At 48.6% G+C, this 20,506-nt stretch overlaps 1 protein-coding gene across 1 annotated transcript; it reads left to right on the top strand.

Moving 5' to 3' along the window:
• The first annotated feature begins 1,383 nt into the window (after positions 1-1,383).
• On the top strand, positions 1,384-8,561 carry PDP2 (pyruvate dehyrogenase phosphatase catalytic subunit 2). Its single transcript, XM_027516361.1, has 2 exons — positions 1,384-1,522; positions 3,817-8,561. The coding sequence occupies exon 2, from the start codon at positions 3,868-3,870 to the stop codon at positions 5,461-5,463; it is 1,596 nt and encodes a 531-aa protein (XP_027372162.1). The 5' UTR covers positions 1,384-1,522; positions 3,817-3,867; the 3' UTR covers positions 5,464-8,561.
• The last annotated feature ends 11,945 nt before the right edge of the window (positions 8,562-20,506 follow it).

The raw sequence follows: 20,506 nt of genomic DNA, 5'->3' as shown, positions 1-20,506 counted from the left end.
GTATCTGACATCCTGGTTCTCAGCTTTTCTCAATCTACCAACCACTAACTATTGTGATAACTGTCAGTGGCCATGCCAATGTAATTGTCAGTTCAAGGCCCAGTGGTTGGTGGGGAGTCAACGAAGACGTTTTCGTAGCAATTTAAGTTGTAGAAGGGTCACTGTACCTGCTCTATAGAAGAAGAGTGTGCTCAGTCGCTCAGCTGTGTCTGACTCTTTGCGACCCCATGAACTGTAGCCCGTCAGGCTCCTCTGTCCATGGGGCTTTCCAGGCAAGAATACTGGAGGAGGTTGCCATTTCCTTCTCCAGGGATAGAGGAAGAGTGCCTAGGGCCAAGGTGAAGTCAGGGTGGGGCGACCAGATAAGATTGTATAGAGTGGTAGAGCTGCTGCTGCTGCTGCTGCTATGTCGCTTCAGTCGTGTCCATGGGGTTTTCCAGGCAAGAGTACTGGAATGGGGTGCCATCGCCCTCTCTGGAGTGGTAGGGCAGCTGGAGGCAAATATTTGGATTAGAGGGATATTTAGGAGATGAGACAAAGAACAGGATCAGATAACTGACAGAAGAGGGGTGGGGGTGAGGGAAGAGGAGTCAAAATGACTCCCAGGCTTGGGGCTTGGGTCTCTGAGCACGTGGTGGGGCCATTACTGGGTTAGGGAAGGAGGGGAAGAGCAGGTTTAGCAGAAAAAATGAGTTCGGGGAAAACTGTGTCTAAGGTGTACGAAGGAAATGGCAATCCACTCCAGTACTATTGCCTGGAAAACCCCATGGACAGAGGAGCCTGGTAGGCTACAGTCCATGGGGTCGCAAAGAGTCGGACACGGCTGAGCGACTTCACTTTGACTTTTCACTTTCACGCACTGGAGAAGGAAATGGCAACCCACTCCAGTGTTCTTGCCTGGAGAATCACAGGGACGGAGGAGCCTGGTGGGCTGCCGTCTATGGGGTCGCATAAAGTCGGACACGACTGAAGCGACTTAGCAGCAGCAGGGACTCCGAGGGAGGCGTCTAAGGGGATTGTCTAAGAGGATATAGAAGGGTGTGGCGCCTGGGAGAGGGGTCTGAACTGGTCGGGACAGAAATGGAGAGGAAGCCAACAACAGTGAGAAATGGGAGAGGCTGCTCTGTTTGAGGTGTACAGAACGGCAGGGTGTCACGTGGTGGGAGCGCTCAGCCTCAAGTACGCTTAATCTCAAAGCCGAGGGCCAAGCCTAACCGCAGACAGAGATGGAGGGCGGGGTGGGTAAAGGTTGAGTGGGGTGGGCGGGAGAGGGGGAGGAACCGGATTTGGCCCATCTGGAGCCCGCCCTCTCAATCTCCTCATCCATTGGACAATTGCGCTGTTCGTCACGGGCCCGCCTCCACAGATGAACCAATAAAGGCTGGCAAAAGAATGCTTCCTTCTCCAGCTGGATCAGCAAGCCCGAGAGGTCCCTCTCGGGAGGCTGAGTCCCGGGTAGGGGTACCCGCGGTACGGCTTGCGAGCGTGAAATTGACTGACGGACACGGCTGCCTTGGTGCAGGTAAGAGGAGGACGTGGCTCCGAGGTAGGGAAGAGGGCGAGCGTGAGAGGTGAAAGCCTCTAGCTCCCCCCGCGTCCGCTCCAGCCCACGGAAACGGCTCAGGTGATGGGGTGGAGAGCGGAGGTGAAGTGAGGTGAGGGGGCGGGCCCGCGAGGGACTGGGAAGAGCCTTGGTCACACCTACGGTCACCCTCCTCGCGCGCACGCGCCACGTGGGCTCGCAGCCTGGCGTAGGACCTTTGGCTGCGTGCCCTAACATCCGCAGTAGCTGTTTTAGCCCTCGGAGCTCAGCATCGCAACTTAATTCGCCTTATCTATAGACTGGGAAGCTGGGACTCGGGGACGTGGCCGCGCCAGGGTTTGAGGGAGATAGGGCTTGGTGGATTCCGGAGGCCGCGCTCGTATCTATGAGCCTGTGGGTCAGAGACTTGACTCTGGGTCCTGTTTTCTTTAGATACACGAAACTGTTTGGGTCAGGTCTGCGGCAGACGGCCTTGCGTCGGGCAACGCTGCCTAGCTTCTCTGCAAGGCTAGGGGTGGGGACGAGGGGCACGGGGAGGCGCCCTCTGCGCGCCGGGTCCGACCAATCCTGCCCCTAGTTCGGCGAGGTGGGCTGGGGAGACTGGGCGGTCCTCGAGTGTGGGCGTTCTCCATACTCCGACCGAAAAACTTGGGGGCGGGATTCCGAAAACACGTGGAGTGAAAAAACGCTCCACACCCCCCCACCCCCACCCCGTTTCTCCAGAGAAAATAGTAAAATAGAGCAACTTAAAAAATTTTTTTTCTAAGGAAAAATACCGCCAGAGGCTGTTGAAGGTGTAGGGTTTACTTCATGCCCTTATGGAGGCAGATGTGAACCATTTGGAAATCAGTTTGGCAGGATGAGTCTACACCCTTTGACCCACTGATGCTAGCCTTGGGAAATAAGTAGGTTAAACTTAAGTAGGAAAAATGTTGATGCGTTAGGCATTGCGGTTTGGTGTTTTATAAATAGGGAGATAGTGGAAACAACCTCTAAATCCTCAGTGATACACCTAATAATAAAAGATTATTGCTAATAATATCTTTTTTTGGAGCTGAAGGGTTATATTTCTTTAAAATCCTCACAAAACCCTATGAAACTAGTATTCCCATTCCGCAGATGGATAACTGGAACTCAGGCAAGTGAAGTCATTGTGTGTCTGATGCTAGACAGCTAGTGTGCTTTGGGACCTCTTGAAATTGCTGTGTTTAGCCAGTGTTTGAGGCCTGGGCACTGGAGAGCCACTGGTGAATAAGGCAGCCGTGTTTCCTGAACTTACAGAGCATGCATGCATGTGTTCTTTACATATATGTAGAACAAGCTCTGGCCAGTTTTATTAAGGAAAATTTTTGCATGATTTACTGTTCACCACTCTCTCCTAGCATGCTTCTGCTCATCACCTGGATCAATGGTAGCTAGTGTGCATACTCTGTTATTTTCCGTACGCGGTGTCCAATTCAGCAGTATTATTGCCACTATAGTGATGGACACCAGTTTTTGGCCAACATGGCATACAAGTTGCAAGTCTTAGTTGCTCAGTCATGTCTGACTCTTTGCAACCCCATGGACTCCTCCTCTAGCCCACCAGGCTCCTCTGTCCATGGAATTCTTCAGGCAAGAATACTGGGGTGAGTTCCCATTCCCTTCTGCAGGGGATCTCCCTGACCCAGGGGTCAAACCCGGGTCTCCTGCATTGCAGGCAGATTCTTTACTGTCTGAGTCACCAGGGAAGCCCCAGCATGGCATAGTGCTCTATGCAAGATTTCCTCAAGGCTGGGCAGCTGTTGGCGAGGATGATCAGGTTCACTTTGCCTTGTCTTATAATTTTCAGAGTCTCTTGTACCCCAGCACATACTTTTTCCACTTACCATAACCAGTTGGAGCCTAGAGTTGATCTGACTCCAACGGCTTTTCCGTCTTTTTTGCTGCCACTGTCTTCCTGCCTAAACAGCTGGATGGCCTCTGACTGAGAGCCGCTACCAAGGTGGCTGGGGAGCAAGAAAGAGCTTGTATTATTTAAAGGAACACAGCCTGCCTGGGAGAGGGAACATGGAGCTGTGCACTAGTCTGTGGCAAGGGAAAGGATTTGGGAAGAAGGAAACAACTGTGGGAATTCCTCAGTAACTCTTTAGTGCAGAGTGTTTAAAAAGCCATTTTCTGAAATGCATTTATGTTTTAATGGGATGTGTGGAGACTTAAATATTTTGAGATTAAGTGTTTGCAGAAGTCATTATTTTTAAGAAATTAAATTTCTTAACCTCTTGAATTTTCAGATTTAAAGAACCCTTTTGCGGAAGGAACATATTCACTCATACAGTTTCAGAATGTCAAGTACTGTGTCCTACTGGATTCTCAGTTCTGCAAGGAAGACCATTGCCACATTACAGGGGGGACAACGTTTATATTCAAGGTATGCCTCAAATAGGAGTAAATCAAAATGGAGACTCTGTCCCCAGGGGCAAGCCATCCTAAAAGACAGTGCCACTGCATGTGGTGGCATTGCTCTGCAGAAAGCCTACAGACACACATCAACGGAGGAAGAGGACTTCCACTTGCAGCTCAGCCCAGAGCAGGTAAATGAAGTGCTGAGAGCTGGTGAGTCGGCCCATAAGATTCTTGACCTTGTCAGCAGAGCTCCAGATTCAGTGCTACGATTTGAGAGCAACCAGCTAGCTGCCAATTCCCCGGTGGAGGACCGGGGAGGTATAGCCGCCTGCCTGCAGACCAATGGACTGCTGTTTGGCATCTTCGATGGACATGGTGGCCACGCATGTGCTCAAGCAGTGAGCGAGAGGCTCTTCTACTATGTGGCCGTGTCACTAATGTCCCAGCAGACTCTGGAGCAAATGGAGGAGGCCATGGAAAGCATGAAGCCCCTGCTGCCCATCCTTCAGTGGCTCAAGCACCCAGGGGACAGTATCTACAAGGATGTCACGTCAGTGCACCTTGATCACCTCCGCGTCTACTGGCAGGAGCTGCTGAACCTGCACATGGAAATGGGGCTGAGCACTGAGGAAGCATTAATGTACTCCTTCCAGAGACTGGATTCTGACATCTCGCTAGAGATCCAGGCCCCCCTCGAAGATGAGATGACCAGGAACCTTTCACTCCAGGTTGCTTTCTCAGGGGCAACGGCTTGCCTGGCCCACGTTGATGGGGTTCACTTGCACGTGGCAAACGCTGGCGACTGCCGGGCCATCCTTGGTGTCCAGGAAGACAATGGCATGTGGTCTTGTCTGCCCCTCACCCAGGACCACAATGCCTGGAACCCAGCCGAGCTGTCACGGCTGAAGAGGGAGCATCCTGAGTCTGAGGACAGGACGGTCATCATGGAAAACAGACTGCTGGGAGTCCTCATGCCCTGCAGGGCCTTTGGGGACGTCCAGCTGAAGTGGAGTAAAGAGCTGCAGCGCAGTGTCCTGGAGCGGGGCTTCGACACCGAGGCCCTCAACATCTACCAGTTCACCCCCCCACACTACTACACCCCACCTTACCTGACGGCCAGGCCAGAGGTCACCTACCACAGGCTGAGGCCACAGGATAAGTTCCTCGTGCTGGCCTCTGATGGCCTGTGGGATGTGCTGGGCAACGAGGATGTGGTGAGGCTGGTGGTGGAGCACCTGGCTGAAGAGGGTCAGCACAAGCCAGACCTGGCCCAGAGACCCACCAACCTGGGACTCATGCAGAGCCTGCTGCAGCAGAGGAAAGCCCAGGGGCTCCATGCAGCAGACCAAAACGCAGCCACACGTCTGATCAGATATGCCATAGGGAACAACGAATACGGGGAGATGGAGCCTGAGCGGCTGTCGGCGATGTTGACGTTGCCGGAGGACTTGGCAAGGATGTACAGGGATGACATCACAGTCACCGTGGTGTATTTCAACTCAGACTCAATTGGTGCATCTTCCAAGGGCAGTTAAGAGTCTCCCACCCTGTTGCCACGGTTAACTTCAATGTTCTTCTGAGACATTTTCCCTTACTCAGCACCTGGCTCTTTTAGACTCTATGGTTGAAGGGCAGGTGGATAGATGCAGCTTGCTTAATTATAGACTAATGTGAGGAAAAAACATCCTTGGATTAAAAACAAATCTAGTGATTTTATGTGCCTGCGTGTTTTGGTCACCTCTTCTATGCAGGGAGGGTAGAGCACAGAGATGATCGACTTGTCTTGGGCTTGTGTAACCCAAGTCCTTTTATAAAGACACTGTTAAAACTGTCAGCCTGAGCCTGGAAAGGGTAAATTTAATTATGATTCTAAGAATATGAAGAAGTCTAGGATTTTCTGAGCTCTTGCAGCAAAATCTGGAGACTTGATAATTCTGTGTGTAATCATGGACTTCTACACTATGAAGGGAAGTTTTTGTTTTTTATTCTGAAGTTACTAAAGACCTAGGTTTACAAAGCATATTACAGGACACTTTTCTATGCAATATTCTAACTTGTGTGTGTGTTTAGTTGTGAAAACATTTTGTAATGCTGCATTCTAGTTCTGATTTAGTTTATGTTAAAATTGAGTCCTCAAACTTGCCAAACAGGCGTGCTGTGAGCGAGCATGCTTAGAATGAGTTTTCTTGGTTTTTCAGCTGAGGGTAAAGGTGGCCAGGCCTCTGGACCAGCTGAATTTGTGTAGCTTTCAAGCCCTTCCTCTGTGTCCCACCCCTTGAACCTTTGAGCCATGCTAGGAGGTAATTTCTGTCTGAGCCTTAACTCCTGGTCTTTCCTTCATTAATAAAATTTCCTCCAGTGTTCAGTAAATCTCTACAGATTTACTCATAGTACTTAGCCTTTCTGATTATACTTCTCAAACATTCCTCTAATTCCTCCTAATGCTCCTTCCCCCACTGCTATGCTGAACTTGCTCACCCTGCTGACTGTGCAATACTGTCTAGAAAGAATGCTCTCACTTCACATGGTTGCAGGGAAGCAGGAAATTCATGACTGTATGTGGTAATCGTGACAGTTTAGGCAGGACTGGCTTATGCAATGGATTCTAGACTTGAGATTCAGCCTGAATCTGGAGAGGTAAAAATGTGAAGGACCTGAGAACAGTTGCTAACCAAGGCTCCCTGGCTGCATCCCCAGGGGTGGTGGGGAGGAAGGAGGGGGGAGATTTTTTCAGATGGGACACTTGCCCATAGACTAGTGGGATAAATGGCCACTGCTACTCCTCAGTAATTAGGCCTTATTTAGTATAAGAGTTGCGCAAAAAACAGTGTAACCTGTAGTAGCTTCTGTGGGCTGCACAGTCTATGTTTATTGGAAAATTAAACCATGTGGATCTTTTTTAGGGGGATGAATTTCATGTTCTGAAATTGCTGTAGTTAAACAGGAAGTGTGTCTCTAGATGGAACAAATATAAACCTGCAGAACTGACTTTATTTTCCTGTACTATCTTCCTGTTGATGGTTCCCCTCATCTGACCCCCTTGAGCCACCCACTGAAAGGAAAGCAAAATAGATATGACTTTCATATTTGGGACAAGGGACATTCAAGTGTTGAGACAGCCTAGGGATGTTTCCCTGTACATTTATTTAGTGATATTGTTTTGTCTAAGAAATTCTCTTCTGAGTGCTTAAGCCTTTGTCCTTTTATTCTGAAAAATCTTAACTCAAATAAAACCTGAATCCCTATCATTTAGCTTGCATGAAGTTTCGTTACTAGAGCCAAACACTACTTGTCTGCAATCCTTCATTCTTTATGCCAGCTAAACCCTGGCACACCCTCAGAGCATTTACTGGGGTTACAGAGTGTCTGAATTCTATTTTGGAGCCTCACATGGGCTCTTAAATATACCTGATTAACTTATGGAACAGCTGAGAGAATACAGACTTCCAACCTATTCCTTCAAGGGTGTCTGTGTTTTTTCTCAGCCTAATAGATTTGCTTTCTAATTGGCATATTGAGAGAGAAGAAAGGCTCGTTTATTGTCTGCCCTTTTTCCACTGTGAACTCTGCCATGAATGCTTCGAGGAGCAGCTCCTCCTGGTTAACTCCAGTGTGTCTGACTCCCTGACTACAATTTTGGTGTCACTTGCCTGAGGCACATGGGCTACCACTTGAGGATGGGTAGTAGAATTTGAGAGGGGGTTGGTGATACTTGTCAGGTCTTCTGAAATACGTATCATTCCTTGTATGTAATGATTTTGATATTTAGACTTCTAAAATGAACTAAAAAATGAGATTGTTTAAGGTGTCACTTATGAATAAACTATGCTTTATTGGTCCTTTAAATTGCATATTTATTTTAGGTAAGAAATGTTGGTAATATTGGCATACTTTAGATATTGTTATATAAATAATACAGTTCTGCTGTTTCTGGGGATTGATCAAAATGGATAGAGAAGTTCTAAGTTCAAGTTAGTATGTTAGGTCAAGTTATGTTTTCAGTCTTCTGAGATGTTATTTGGAACATTAGAGCTAATTTATTATAACGAAAGTGTAAACTTTGAGGCATGTTAACATTTTCCCCAGAAGTATGATTGGCCTAAAAGGTCGACAAGAAAATGTTCAGAATGAGTCTGGCTTGACTTGTTCATCCATCAGTCCCTAGTGACCTATTTTTCATTTGACAGTTTTGGAATTCTGCATTTCCCAGGTTAAACCAGGATATTCTGGAACTGAGCTATCCTAGTTTCATTTTAAGTGGTTCATTTGTCTCTGAACGTGGCTCTCATCGCACAGGAAGGCCTGGTGTGGCTTTGGGACTAGGAATAAAGGCTGGTGGCACTGCTTTGTCCTGTGAGCTGCCACGTGTGTCACCGAGTGCAAAACACAGAGGCCTGCAGTGTGACCGTCTCCTGAGCAGGCTCGAGGCTCTTTCCCTGACACCTGTGGCACCTGACATTTAGCTAACCTCCTGGGAAATATTTCGTATCAAGGATTTACTTGGAAAAATTAACCATGTTCTTTAATATTTACTGATATTTGTAAACTGTATACCAATGTTCATTTTGACATTGATTTTCTCACCATGAGAGATATTTAAGTGAAACTTGTAAATAAAAGAGGCAAAATAAGATTTGGTTTCTTTTGGTTTTGAACATTTGTATTTGTAAGGTCCTTAGGGTACTAGATTAGGCCAGCCTTTGTTTCACCACCTGTATCTAGCCATGGAAGATTTTAGTTTGCTCAAGAGTCCACCCGAGGGACTTCTCTGGTCTGGTGGTTAAGACTGCCTCCCAATGCAGGGAATGCAGTTTTGACCCCTGGCTGGAGAGCTAAGATCCCACATGCCTTGGGGCCAAAAATCCAAAACATGAAACAGGCAATACTGTAACAAATGTAATAAAGACTTTAAAAGTGTTCCACATCAAAAAAAAAAGGCTACCCTAAAGAAGTTTTCTCTGCCAATTTTTGGTGTCTGCTAGCCACACAGGGACACGGAAGCCTGGTGGGCTGCCGTCTGTGGGGTCGCACAGAGTCGGACACGACTGACGCGACTTAGCAGCAGCAGCAGCAGCCACACAGGAAGTCCTTGCTTAGCGTTAACTTGTGGAGAGCTGAAAAGGAGGAAAAGAGAGGCTTTTGTTGTGACGGTCTCCACACACTCAGGGCTGAGGCTTGCTGGGACTTCACATTATTTAACTGGCCTCGTAAAACCAGCTTCTTTGTTAATTTTAAATTCAGAGCCAGCTTTGGGGAAAGATCTACCCAGCTACTTGAAGAGCCCAGTTGATCCCACCTCCACTGACTGAGCCATATCTCATTGCCTATGAGTGATACAGCTCACAAAGACCGCTCTGGTGGGTACTTCTTAAAATGCAAATACAACTATTAGGTTGGTAATTTTAGTGTGGGCTAGTGTGGTTAATTGGAAAAGACCCTAATGCTGGGAAAGACTGAAGGCAGGAGAAGGGGGTGAGAGGATGAGATGGTTGGATGGCATCACCGACTCAATGGACATGGGTTTGAGCAAACTCTCAGAGATGGTGAAGGACGGGGGTGGGGAGACTGGTGTGCCTGCAGTCCATGGGGTCACAAAGAGTCGATACATCTTAGCAACTGAAGAATAACAAAGGGTGGTTAAGCTGGGCCTTGAAGAGCAGCTTTGAGGGAGAGAAAGGTGAAAATAATGGAGCTGTTTCCTTCTTTGTAACATGATAAAAACAGGCCCAGAGGCTTGAAAACTTCCTGACACTACACTAGGGCTCAAATTTGAAAGTCCACTGCCCCATGCACTTGTCCCAATGCTGGGTTTTCAGAAAGGGAAAATGCAGGAAAGTCTCATGGCACAATTTTGGCCCAGGGTGGGTGGGATGGGGTGGAGAAGTAGGTTGTTCAGACAAGAAGCTGATAGATAACCCATACATTCCAATAGCCCATCATTTTGAAACTTAATAAAAATATGTGCTGATGACAAGCACTGTAGACCTCAGAGCCGTTGCAACCAGGAGGTTGACAATTGGGATTACCAAAACATTACCCTCTTACCTCACCACCGACAAATCAGATGAAAGTCACACATCCTGCAGCTCTCACCCTAAATGGTGCCTTTAAAAAAACCTCTAGGGCTTCCCTGGTGGCTCAGTGGTGAAGAATCCACCTGCCAGTGCTGAAAACGGGGGGTCATTCCCGGGTCTGCGAGGATCCCACATGCCGCGGAGCAACTGGGCCCTGTACCACTACTACTGAGCCTGTGCTCTAGAGCTTGGGAACCACAACTTCTGAACCCCACATGCCTGGAGCTCACTCTCCGAAACAGGAGAAACCACCACAACGACAAGCCTTCGTACAGCAACAAAGACCCAGAGCAGCCAAAATTAAGTAAACAAAAAAAGTTTCAATTAAAAAAAAAAATCCTTCTCTGAAAGTTGTGGGGGAGTTTGGGTCTTTACAGCATGAAAGCTGCCCACACAACCTGCCTGCAAATAAACGCTGCACTTTTTGTCACCACAACCCAGTATCAGTAAATTGGTTTTGCCATGTGGCCAGTGAGCAGACCCAGTTTAGTTCAGTAACATCCATAGACCAGGAAATGTTACTTACCCTCACCTTCAAAAGAAGCAGCCTGTGGAGGCACTTTTTAAACCTCACTCTATCTCAGATCTTAACTCTTCCTGCCTTCCTGGGATTCTGGAAAGTTCTCACTTGCCCCACTGAGACAAGAGGGAACGGGGCAGGGCATAAGCTGAGATGTTGAGGACTCGACGAAAAGCAGTCAGAACCGATTAGGTCCAAGATGGCTGAAGATTCCACTTCCGGTACACCTTGGGCCTCATTATGTGCTCATTGTAATACATTCAGTTCAGTTGCTCAGTCGTGTCCGATTCTTTGTGACCCCATGAATTGCAGCACGCCAGGCCTCCCTGTCCATCACCAGCTCCCAGAGTTCACTCAGACTCACATCCATCGAGTCAGTGATGCCATCCAGCCATCTCATCCTCTGTCGTCCCCTTCTCTTCCTGCCCCCAATCCCTCCCAGCATCAGAGTCTTTTCCAATGAGTCAACTCTTCGCATGAGGTGGCCAAAGTACTGGAGTTTCAGCTTTAGCATCATTCCTTCCAAAGAAATCCCAGGGCTGATCTCCTTCAGAATGGACTGGTTGGATCTCCTTGCAGTCCAAGGGACTCTCAAGGGTCTTCTCCAACACCACAGCTCAAAAGCATCAATTCTTCGGCGCTCAGCTTTCTTCACAGTCCAACTCTCACATCCATACATGGCCACTGGAAAAACTATAGCCTTGACTAGACGGACCTTTGTTGGCAAAGTAATGTCTCCGCTTTTCAACATGCTACCTAGGTTGGTCATAACTTTCCTTCCAAGAAGCAAGCATCTTTTAATTTCATGGCTGCAGTCACCATCTGCAGTGATTTTGGAGCCCAGAAAAATAAAGTCTGACACTGTTTCCCCATCTATTTCCCATGAAGTGATGGGACCAGATGCCATGATCTTCGTTTTCTGAATGTTGAGTTTTAAGCCAACTTTTTCACTCTCCTCTTTCACTTTCATCAAGAGGCTTTTTAGTTCTTCTTCACTTTCTGCCATAAGGGTGGTATCATCTGCATATCTGAGGTTATTGATATTTCTCCTGGCAATCTTGATTCCAGCTTGTGCTTCTTCCAGCCCAGCGTTTCTCATGATGTACCCTGCATATAAGTTAAATAAGCAGGGTGACAATATATAGCCTTGACGAACTCCTTTTCCTATTTGGAACCAGTCTGTTGTTCCATGTCCAGTTCTAACTGTTGCTTCCTCACCTGCATACAGATTTCTCAAGAGGCAGGTCAGGTGGTCTGGTATTCCCATCTCTTTCAGAATTTTCCACAGTTTATTGTGAGCCACACAGTCAAAGGCTTTGGCATAGTCAATAAAGCAGAAATAGATGTTTTTCTGGAACTTTCTTGCTTTTTCAATGATCCAGCAGATGTTGGCAATTTGATCTCTAGTTCCCCTGCCTTTTCTAAAACCAGCTTGAACATCAGGAAGTTCATGGTTCACGTATTGCTGAAGCCTGGCTTGGAGAATTTTGAGCATTACTTTACTAGCGTGTGAGATGAGTGCAACTGTGTGGTAGTTTGAGCATTCTTTGGCATTGCCTTTCTTTGGGATTGGAATGAAAACTGACCTTTTCCAGTCCTGTGGCCACTGCTGAGTTTTCCAAACTTGCTGGCATATTGAGTGCAGCACTTTCACAGCATCATCTTTCAGGATTTGAAATAGCTCAACTGGAATTCCATCACCTCCACTAGCTTTGTTCGTAGTGATGCTTTCTAAGGCCCACTTGACTTCACATTCCAGGATATCTGGCTCTAGGTGAGTGATCACACCATCGTGATTATCTGGGTCATGAAGCTCTTTTTTGTACAGTTCTTCTGTGTATTCTTGCCACCTCTTCTTAATATCTTCTGCTTCTGTTAGGTGCATACCATTTCTGTCCTTTATCGAGCCCATCTTTGCATGAAATGTCCCCTTGGTATCTCTAATTTCCTTGAAGAGATCTCTAGTCTTTCCCATTCTGTTGTTTTCCTCTATTTCTTTGCATTGATCACCGAGAAAGGCTTTCTTATCTCTTCTTGCTATTCTTTGGAACTCTGCATTCAGATGTTTATATCTTTCCTTTTCTCCTTTGCTTTTTGCTTCCCTTCTTTTCACAGCTATTTGTAAGGCCTCCCCAGACAGCCATTTTGCTTTTTTTTGCATTTCTTTTCCATGGGGATGGTCTTGATCCCTGTCTCCTGTACAATGTCACGAACCTCAGTCCATAGTTCATCAGGCACTCTACCTATCAGATCTAGTCCCTTAAATTTATTTCTCACGTCCACTGTATAATCATAAGGGATTTGATTTAGGTCATACCTGAATGGTCTAGTGGTTTTCCCTCCTTTCTTCAATTTCAGTCTGAATTTGGCAATAAGGAGTTCATGATCTGAGCCACAGTCAGCTCCTGGTCTTGTTTTGGTTGACTGTATAGAGCTTCTCCATCTTTGGCTGCAAAGCATGTAATCAATCTGATTTCGGTGTTGACCATCTGGTGATGTCCATGTGTAGAGTCTTCTCTTGTGTTGTTGGAAGAGGGTGTTTGCTATGACCAGTGCATTTTCTTGGCAAAACTCTATTAGTCTTTGCCCTGCTTCATTCCATATTCCAAGGCCAAATTTGCCTGTTACTCCAGGTGTTTCTTGACTTCCTACTTTTGCATTCCAGTCCCCTATAATGAAAAGGACATCTTTTTTGGGTGTTAGCTCTAAAAGGTTTTGTAGGTCTTCATAGAACCATTAAACTTCAGCTTCTTTAGCGTTACTGGTTGGGGCATAGACTTGGATTACTGTGATATTGAATGGTTTGCCTTGGAAACGAACAGAGATCATTCTGTCGTTTTTGAGATTGCATCCAAGTACTGCATTTCGGACTCTTTTGTTGACCATGATGGCTACTCCATTTCTTCTGAGGGATTCCTGCCCGCAGTAGTAGATATAATGGTCATCTGAGTTAAATTCACCCATTCCAGTCCATTTCAGTTCGCTGATTCCTAGAATGTCGACATTCACTCTTGCCATCTCTTGTTTGACACTTCCAATTTGCCTTGATTCATGGACCTGACATTCCAGGTTCCTATGCAATATTGCTCTTTACAGCATCGGACCTTGCTTCTATCACCAGTCACATCCACAGCTGGGTATTGTTTTTGCTTTGGCTCCATCCCTTCATTCTTTCTGGAGTTATTTCTCCACTGGTCTCCAGTAGCATATTGGGCACCTATTGACCTGGGGAGTTCCTCTTTCAGTATTCTATCATTTTGCCTTTTCATCCTCTTCATGGGGTTCTCAAGGCAAGAATACTGAAGTGGTTTGCCATTCCCTTCTCCAGTGGACCACATTCTGTCAGACCTCTCCACCATGACCCGCCTGTCTTGGGTGGCCCCACAGGCATGGCTTAGTTTCATTGAGTTAGACAAGGCTGTGGTCCTAGTGTGATTAGACTGACTAGTTTTCTGTGAGTATGGTTTCAGTGTGTCTGCCCTCTGATGCCTTCTTGTACCACCTACCGTCTCACTTGGGTTTCTCTTACCTTGGGCTTGGGGTATCTCTTCACGGCTGCTCCAGCATAACGTAGCCGCTGCTCCTTACCTTGGATGAGGGGTATCTCCTCACCGCGGCCCCTTCTGACCTTGAACGTGGAATAGCTCCTCTAGGCCCTCCTGCGCCCGTGCAGCCACCGTTCCTTGGAGGTGGGGTTGCTCCTCCCCGCCGCAGCCTCAGGCCTCAGGCGTGGGATAGGTCCTCCCAGCTGCCGCCCCAGACCTCGGACGCGGGGTAGCTCCTCTCGGCCGTTCCTGCGCCGTTGCAGCCTGGCACGCTCGGCCGCTGCCCCTGACCTCGGACGCGGGGTAACTCCTCTTGGCCGCCTCCCCTCAGGCATGGTGTCCTCCCGGCTTCTGCCCCTGACCTCGGACGTGGAGTAGCTCCTCTCGGCCGCGCTAAATGCGCCGGTCGCAGCCGCCCGCGCTAAGTGCGCCGAAGCTCCAATACTTTGGCCACCTGATGAGAATGAAGAGCCGACTTATTCGAAAAGACCCTGATGCTGGGAAAGATTGAGGGCAGGAGGAGAAGGGAACGACAGAGGATGAGATGGTTGGATGGCATCACCGACTCAATGGACATGAGTTTGAGCAAATTCTGGGAGAGGGTGATGGACAGGGAAGCCTGGCGTGCTGCAGTACATGGGGTTGCAAAGAGTCAAACATGACTGAGCGACTGAATGACAATAAAAGATTTTAAAGGGAGCGGTGGCTCAGTTCCCTGGAAGTCCCTGTCCCTTTCCCCAGATAATTGGAATAACCCTCCCCTTACTACCTTCTGAAATTACACTGCCCATAGAAACTCACCACCCCATATTTCAGGGCCCTCTCACCTTCTGCCTGTGGAATGTGTATATCTGCTTTCACCGTACTATGGTTCTCTAGCTCGCTCGCTTTTGAATTCTTTCCCGCAGGAAGCCAAGGACCTTCACTCAGCAGCCAGGCCCAGGAACTCGCCAAAGACCTGGGACATGATCACCTTCTAGCATCCCATTTTCCTGCAACTTCTTTACAAAAAATATTAATAAATCTACCGCTTACCTGTCACTTTACCTCTCACTGAATTAGTTCTGTGCTGAGACGTAAAGGACCGAAGCGTCATTAAGTCCTGAAACAGTTGTGTGGTTTCCGTTGGAAGACTGTGTATTCGAGTCCCATCTGCGGTGTGCAATTTCCTGCCATTCTCCTTACAGCAGATGAACAGAGGTAAGGTCTGCCACAAGCTGCTTCTCTCTCCAGTCCACCTGCACATACCTTGTGTGACCCCGGGGCCAGGCAGGCAGAGCTGTCCAGGGATTGCCCATGACCCTGGGCACAACGGAGCTCGGAGGGGCTGGTCCAGAGCATCTGGGGATGCGCTCTAGGGACATCACAGAAGCAGGGCCAGAGTTGTAGAGAAGGTTGAAGGAAGCTGGCCAAATGTGGCTGAGTGAGAAAGAAGGAGCCTCTTGGGTAATCTCTGGGGATGGGGAAGTAGGTAAGGCCATGCAGCGACCTCAGAGAGGACATGGCTTGCTCTTCATCAGCATAGAGGTGGGGTGGGGGCCACGCAGAAAGTCCCACCTCAATCCCCCCACTTTCCCTGCAGTGTGACCACCAGGTGCTGTTGGGCATCTGTTCTTGTTTTTTCCCTTCCTACCCTCATCCCTGTAATGTCAGAGTTAGCCCCCTCTTCTGCTGATTGTACAATGAATAAGGAAGGATGGGGGCAGATGGGTGGATAGATGGATGATTAAGGAAGGAGCAGATGGAGAGGAACCAGAAAAAGAGAGACCAGAGAAGTAGGAGGAAAACAATGAGCGGTGGCATGGAAGTGAGGAGAGGGGTGAGGCATATCCAGACACAGAAAAGACTGTGGGTGTGGATAGATGACAATGAACATTTAGCTAAAAAGATCTCCAACAAAAGCTGAGGGTCATTGCATCTTCTCACATGGGACTCAGGACATAGGATGGGCCCAAATGGTGAGGTGCTGAGAGGTTGGTTCTGTGAATGCTGAGCTGCTGGGATGACTCTTCCTCTGAAACAAAACAGAGCAGTGGGTGAGGGGAAAGGGAAATGTCATCAACAAGCCAATGTGCTCCTTGACTTGTGGCAGGGGAGGGTATCCATGGGCTGATTTGGGGTTCCGGGGACCTTGCTGACGCCACACTGGGTTTTATCAGGGAAGGATGGAGGAGCTGGGTTTCAGAGCTCTGCCCATTGGCTTGGCCACTAAATCCCAGAGTGGCATGAAGGGAACACTCATGTGGAGCTCTGGAGGCACAGGCCTTTGCTGTGGGATGCTGTGGTCAAGCAATGTGAGGCAGGTGCTGCCTCTAGGTGTCACCATCAGGCCGTGTTGGCGTCAGCTGCAGGAGGAGTAGGAGGAAAGTGTTCCAGAGTTTTGAGGCCCTGGGACTCACCACCAGGCAGAGCAGGGTCTCTGGCGACTGCAGCCTGGAAGAGCCTTCATGGAGCCTCTCCAGACCCTGGAAGTCCTTGGGGCTAGAACGAGTAGGTGCTAGGAGGGAAGGATCCTCCTCTGTAGTCACTCAGCCCTACCTGTTGAAGAGGTTGTTGGGATCCCAAGAGAGGTGAGAGGGTAGGCTGCCACCTTTTCTGGTCTCCCCCAATGTGGGAGTTCTTCTCTGGGGACTGCCCCACACCATTGAATCCTTCCCACCCCCATCTCCACTCCCTTCAGCCAGTCCCCACGGCAAAATCCCCCCACTCCGACCCCCCGCTCCCCCACCCAGAGCATTTCTGGGGTTTACTCCCTTCAGCCCCAAGAATGGTCCAAACCACCTTTATCCTCCTCCACCCCTAAACAACGGCTGCCCTCTCTGATCAACTCTACCCAGCACACAGCAGTCAGAGTGATCTTGGTCAGACCCAGAGCTGACTGCTTCACTCCTCTGCTCCAAACCCTTCCACTGCTCCCCATCACCCTTAGGAGAAAGTGAAGAATCTTCCTCCCCAGGTGTGGGGGCACTACAGTCACACACAGAGGAAGGAGCAAGAAAAGAGAAAGTGGTCTTTGTCTTATCTCGTAAGGCTGGAGTCACCTCTTCCATGGCCCCTGGTCTCCTGGGATATAGCCTAGAACCCTCCACCTTTTGCTTCTGGCTGTGGTTTGTTTGTTTTAATTTATGGCTGCATCCAGTCCTAGTTGTGATCACGTGAGCTCTGAAGTTGTGGCACACAGCGTGTGGGGTCTTAGTTCCCTGACCAGGGATCAAAACTTTGTCCCCTGCATTGGGACAGGACTTAATCACTGACCCACCAGGGAAGTCCACTGGCTATACTTTTAAGGTTGACCACAAATTCTTTTCCACTCCTCCCATCAAGCAGTAAGATCCAATTCTCCTCCTCTTGAATCTGGGTGCCCTTAGCAGCTTGCTTGTAAAGAATAGAATACAACAGAAGTGACACTAAGGACTGACAAAGTCAATGTTCAGCAAAGTCTTGATAATTGGTGAATCTGATAGATTGCTGTGATGGTTTTCTGTATTAACTTGATGGGGCTAAAGGATGACCAGATAACTGATAAAACATTTCTTTTTCATTTTAGTTTTCATTTACTTCTGCCCTGAGGGTATTTCCAGAAGAGATTAGCATTTGAATCAGGAGACTGAATAAAGAAGAGCCTGGACTTCATCCAATCCACTGTGGGCTGGGTTAGAACAAAAACGTGGAAGGAAGAGGAAAGTTGCTCCCTGTTGAGCTAGGACATTGATCTTCTGCCCTTGGGCATCTCAGGCCTTTGGACTCTGATTAGGACTTACATCCTTGGCAACTGTGGTTCATAGACCTTTGAGTTTGGACTGGAACCACGCCACTGGCTTTCCTGAGCCTCCAGTTTGCACACAGCAGATGGTGGGACTTCTTAGCCTCCATTATCACACAAGTCAATCCCTTATCATCTCATAACTGTATGAGGCAAGTATTATAAACCCATTTTACAGATGATAAAACTGAGCTTGGAGTAGTAAAATGATGTCCCCAAAGTCACAAAGTTCGTAAATGCAGAGTTGAATTTCAAAACTCTGCTGGTGGTTTCCAAAGCGTCCTCATAGATTTTGCGCAATTGCTAAGAGACCATGCAATTCTGTTGAATATCTACTCATCTGATTTTTTTTTAATGCCCTATCTGTTCCCCAAAAGCCTGGGAGGAAGGAGTAAGTTTTTGGTCCATGGAAGCATTCTAGCAGAAGCTGGGGGAAGTTCATGGCCAGACATGAATTGGATGGACTCAGGGGCCCTTTGCTTGTGCCTGGGGTGGGGCTGTGTAGATATAATACAGGATAGATCTTAAGTACAGCCTTTCCCTGCATCCCCAGGCAGCCTGGCCTATGGGACTGGGTAGGCAAGAGCGGGTGGAAGCTGGGGGTGGGGGCTGGTCTTGAGCAGCAGGAGGGACCAGCAGACCACAGCCTGCCCTGCTTCACCCAACCTGTGGCCCTGGAGAGGTCTTGGATCCCCTCCCTGGGTCTGACACCTCTGACTTAAGGGAGAGTTCAGAACTCATCAGATGAACAGTGAAGCCTGCTCTCTCACCCCAGTACCTGTTAGAATTTATCAAAAAACAAAAAACAGAGGGAGGGAGGGAGAAAAGATTAGGCAACTGTGCAAGGGGGTTTGGACAAAAATGGTCATAACCCGATGTTTCTAAGAAAGAGAAACTGGACACCATGGACATGTTCTTCCTCAACATACTGGACAAAGGGATTCTAGTACATCCATCCTAGTGGACTTTAAAGTGATAGCGAAAGACTAAAGTGATGATGAAAGATCTTTATTATTTGACGGGAAACCACTACATGGAAATACTGTAAATGAGGGGATGGGAAATCAGGTTGCAAAACAGTATGCACAGTAAAACCCCAAGTTGAGATTGTTCCCCCTGGACCTCACACACACCCCCTCCACCCTTCCACCAGCTCCCTTATGACTAACCCCATTGGCCAGGGGCCACCGCGGGGGAGGGGACCGAGGACTATATTGGGAAGGGGATGAGATCATCCAAAGACTGGCTGATTTAGAACCGGGTAACTTTTTCCACTCGTGTGGCTCTCAGTGTCTTCTGTGCCGGATCATAAACCTTGGCACCAGCGTACGGGTGGAGGGGGAACACGTTCCCCCTCACGAGGGGCAGAGACGTGGCTGAAGCTGGACAGAGTGCAGGTGCTGGGCTGAAATTGTAATATAATGGCAGAATGGGTCTGGGGGTCCCCAGAACCCAGCTGGGACCCTGCAAGTGCTTTGCTCCCAGCAGATCTGAGTGTTGCTCCCCAGGAGTCTTTGTGAGCAGAAAATGCATTTCATGGGTGCAGGAATATCCCAGAGGTGGAATATCCCTTGTGATGTGTTGAGTTGGGTGCCCCCGGGGCCCAGGTCTAATGCTCTGTTATGTCTTGAGATTCCTATTTGCCAGCTGGGACTTCTGAGAAGACGCCTCCTGTTTCTGGCTAAACCCAGGGAAAACCTTTGTGGGGGTAGCTGTGGAGGGGAGAGGCTGGAGTGGGAAGGGAATTGGGGTCCAACTCCAGCTAAGTAGATACAATGCATGAGTTCAGTTCAGCTCCTATTTGGACCTCAGTGTCCATCTGACTCCCTCAGACCTGTTCTCCAGTTTCTCGGAAACGTAACAGTACATCCCAAAGCTCTGAGCTTCTGCCCAGGCAGTTGTCGCAAGCTGGCTCCACTTCCCCTCTCCAGCTGCCTTTGTCATACCCACCCCCAAGCTGTGTCAGGTGCCATCTGTGCCCCAAATCAGTGTCCATTGTATTGGTTTGTCCGTGTTCATCCAGGGTGACCCTGAGGGCAGGGGCTGGCTCCAGGGAAAATGCTAAAACATGCTGGGTGAAGGAAAGGGAGGGCCCAGGAAGGGATGGGGAGGGGGGTCAGGAGAGGGCCCCTCACTGTTCTGTGTCAGGCCTCTGAGGGACCCCTTGGATCCTCAGGCACCTCACACTCCACAGAAAACAGCAAGAGATTACAGTGTGGGACACCCTGATGTGGGTTTGGCAGGCAAGGAGCAAGAACTGGGCAGAACCGGAATGAGCCGGAGCATCTCTCCTTAGCCTGAGCCCTGGGTGGCAGGGCCAGGAATGGAATTCTCCAGCTGAATGGAGTCTTTCTGGAAAATCCCCATAGGCCCTTGCAGAAACGTGCTTTTATGCCTGACTCCAGTTCCTTCAGAATGGCAGGGAAGGGGCATTTTGGTGGTGAGGCTATGTGCAGGTAAGGCCCTTATCTTCTTTGGATTTTCTTCTACTTCTCTTTTGGCTGCACCGTATAGTACGCAGGATCTTAGTTCCTTGACGGGATCGAATCTGTGCCCCCTGGAATGGAAGCGCGGAGTCCAAATCACTGGACGGCCAGGGAAGTCCCTTCTCTGGATTCTGGAACAATTGAAGTGGAGATTCAAGCATTTATTGAGCACCATCTGTCAGCTTTACAG

The sequence above is a fragment of the Bos indicus x Bos taurus genome, chromosome 18, assembly GCF_003369695.1.
Source record: "Bos indicus x Bos taurus breed Angus x Brahman F1 hybrid chromosome 18, Bos_hybrid_MaternalHap_v2.0, whole genome shotgun sequence".
Lineage (NCBI taxonomy): Eukaryota > Metazoa > Chordata > Mammalia > Artiodactyla > Bovidae > Bos > Bos indicus x Bos taurus.
This window is presented reverse-complemented; position numbering and strand designations above follow the sequence as displayed.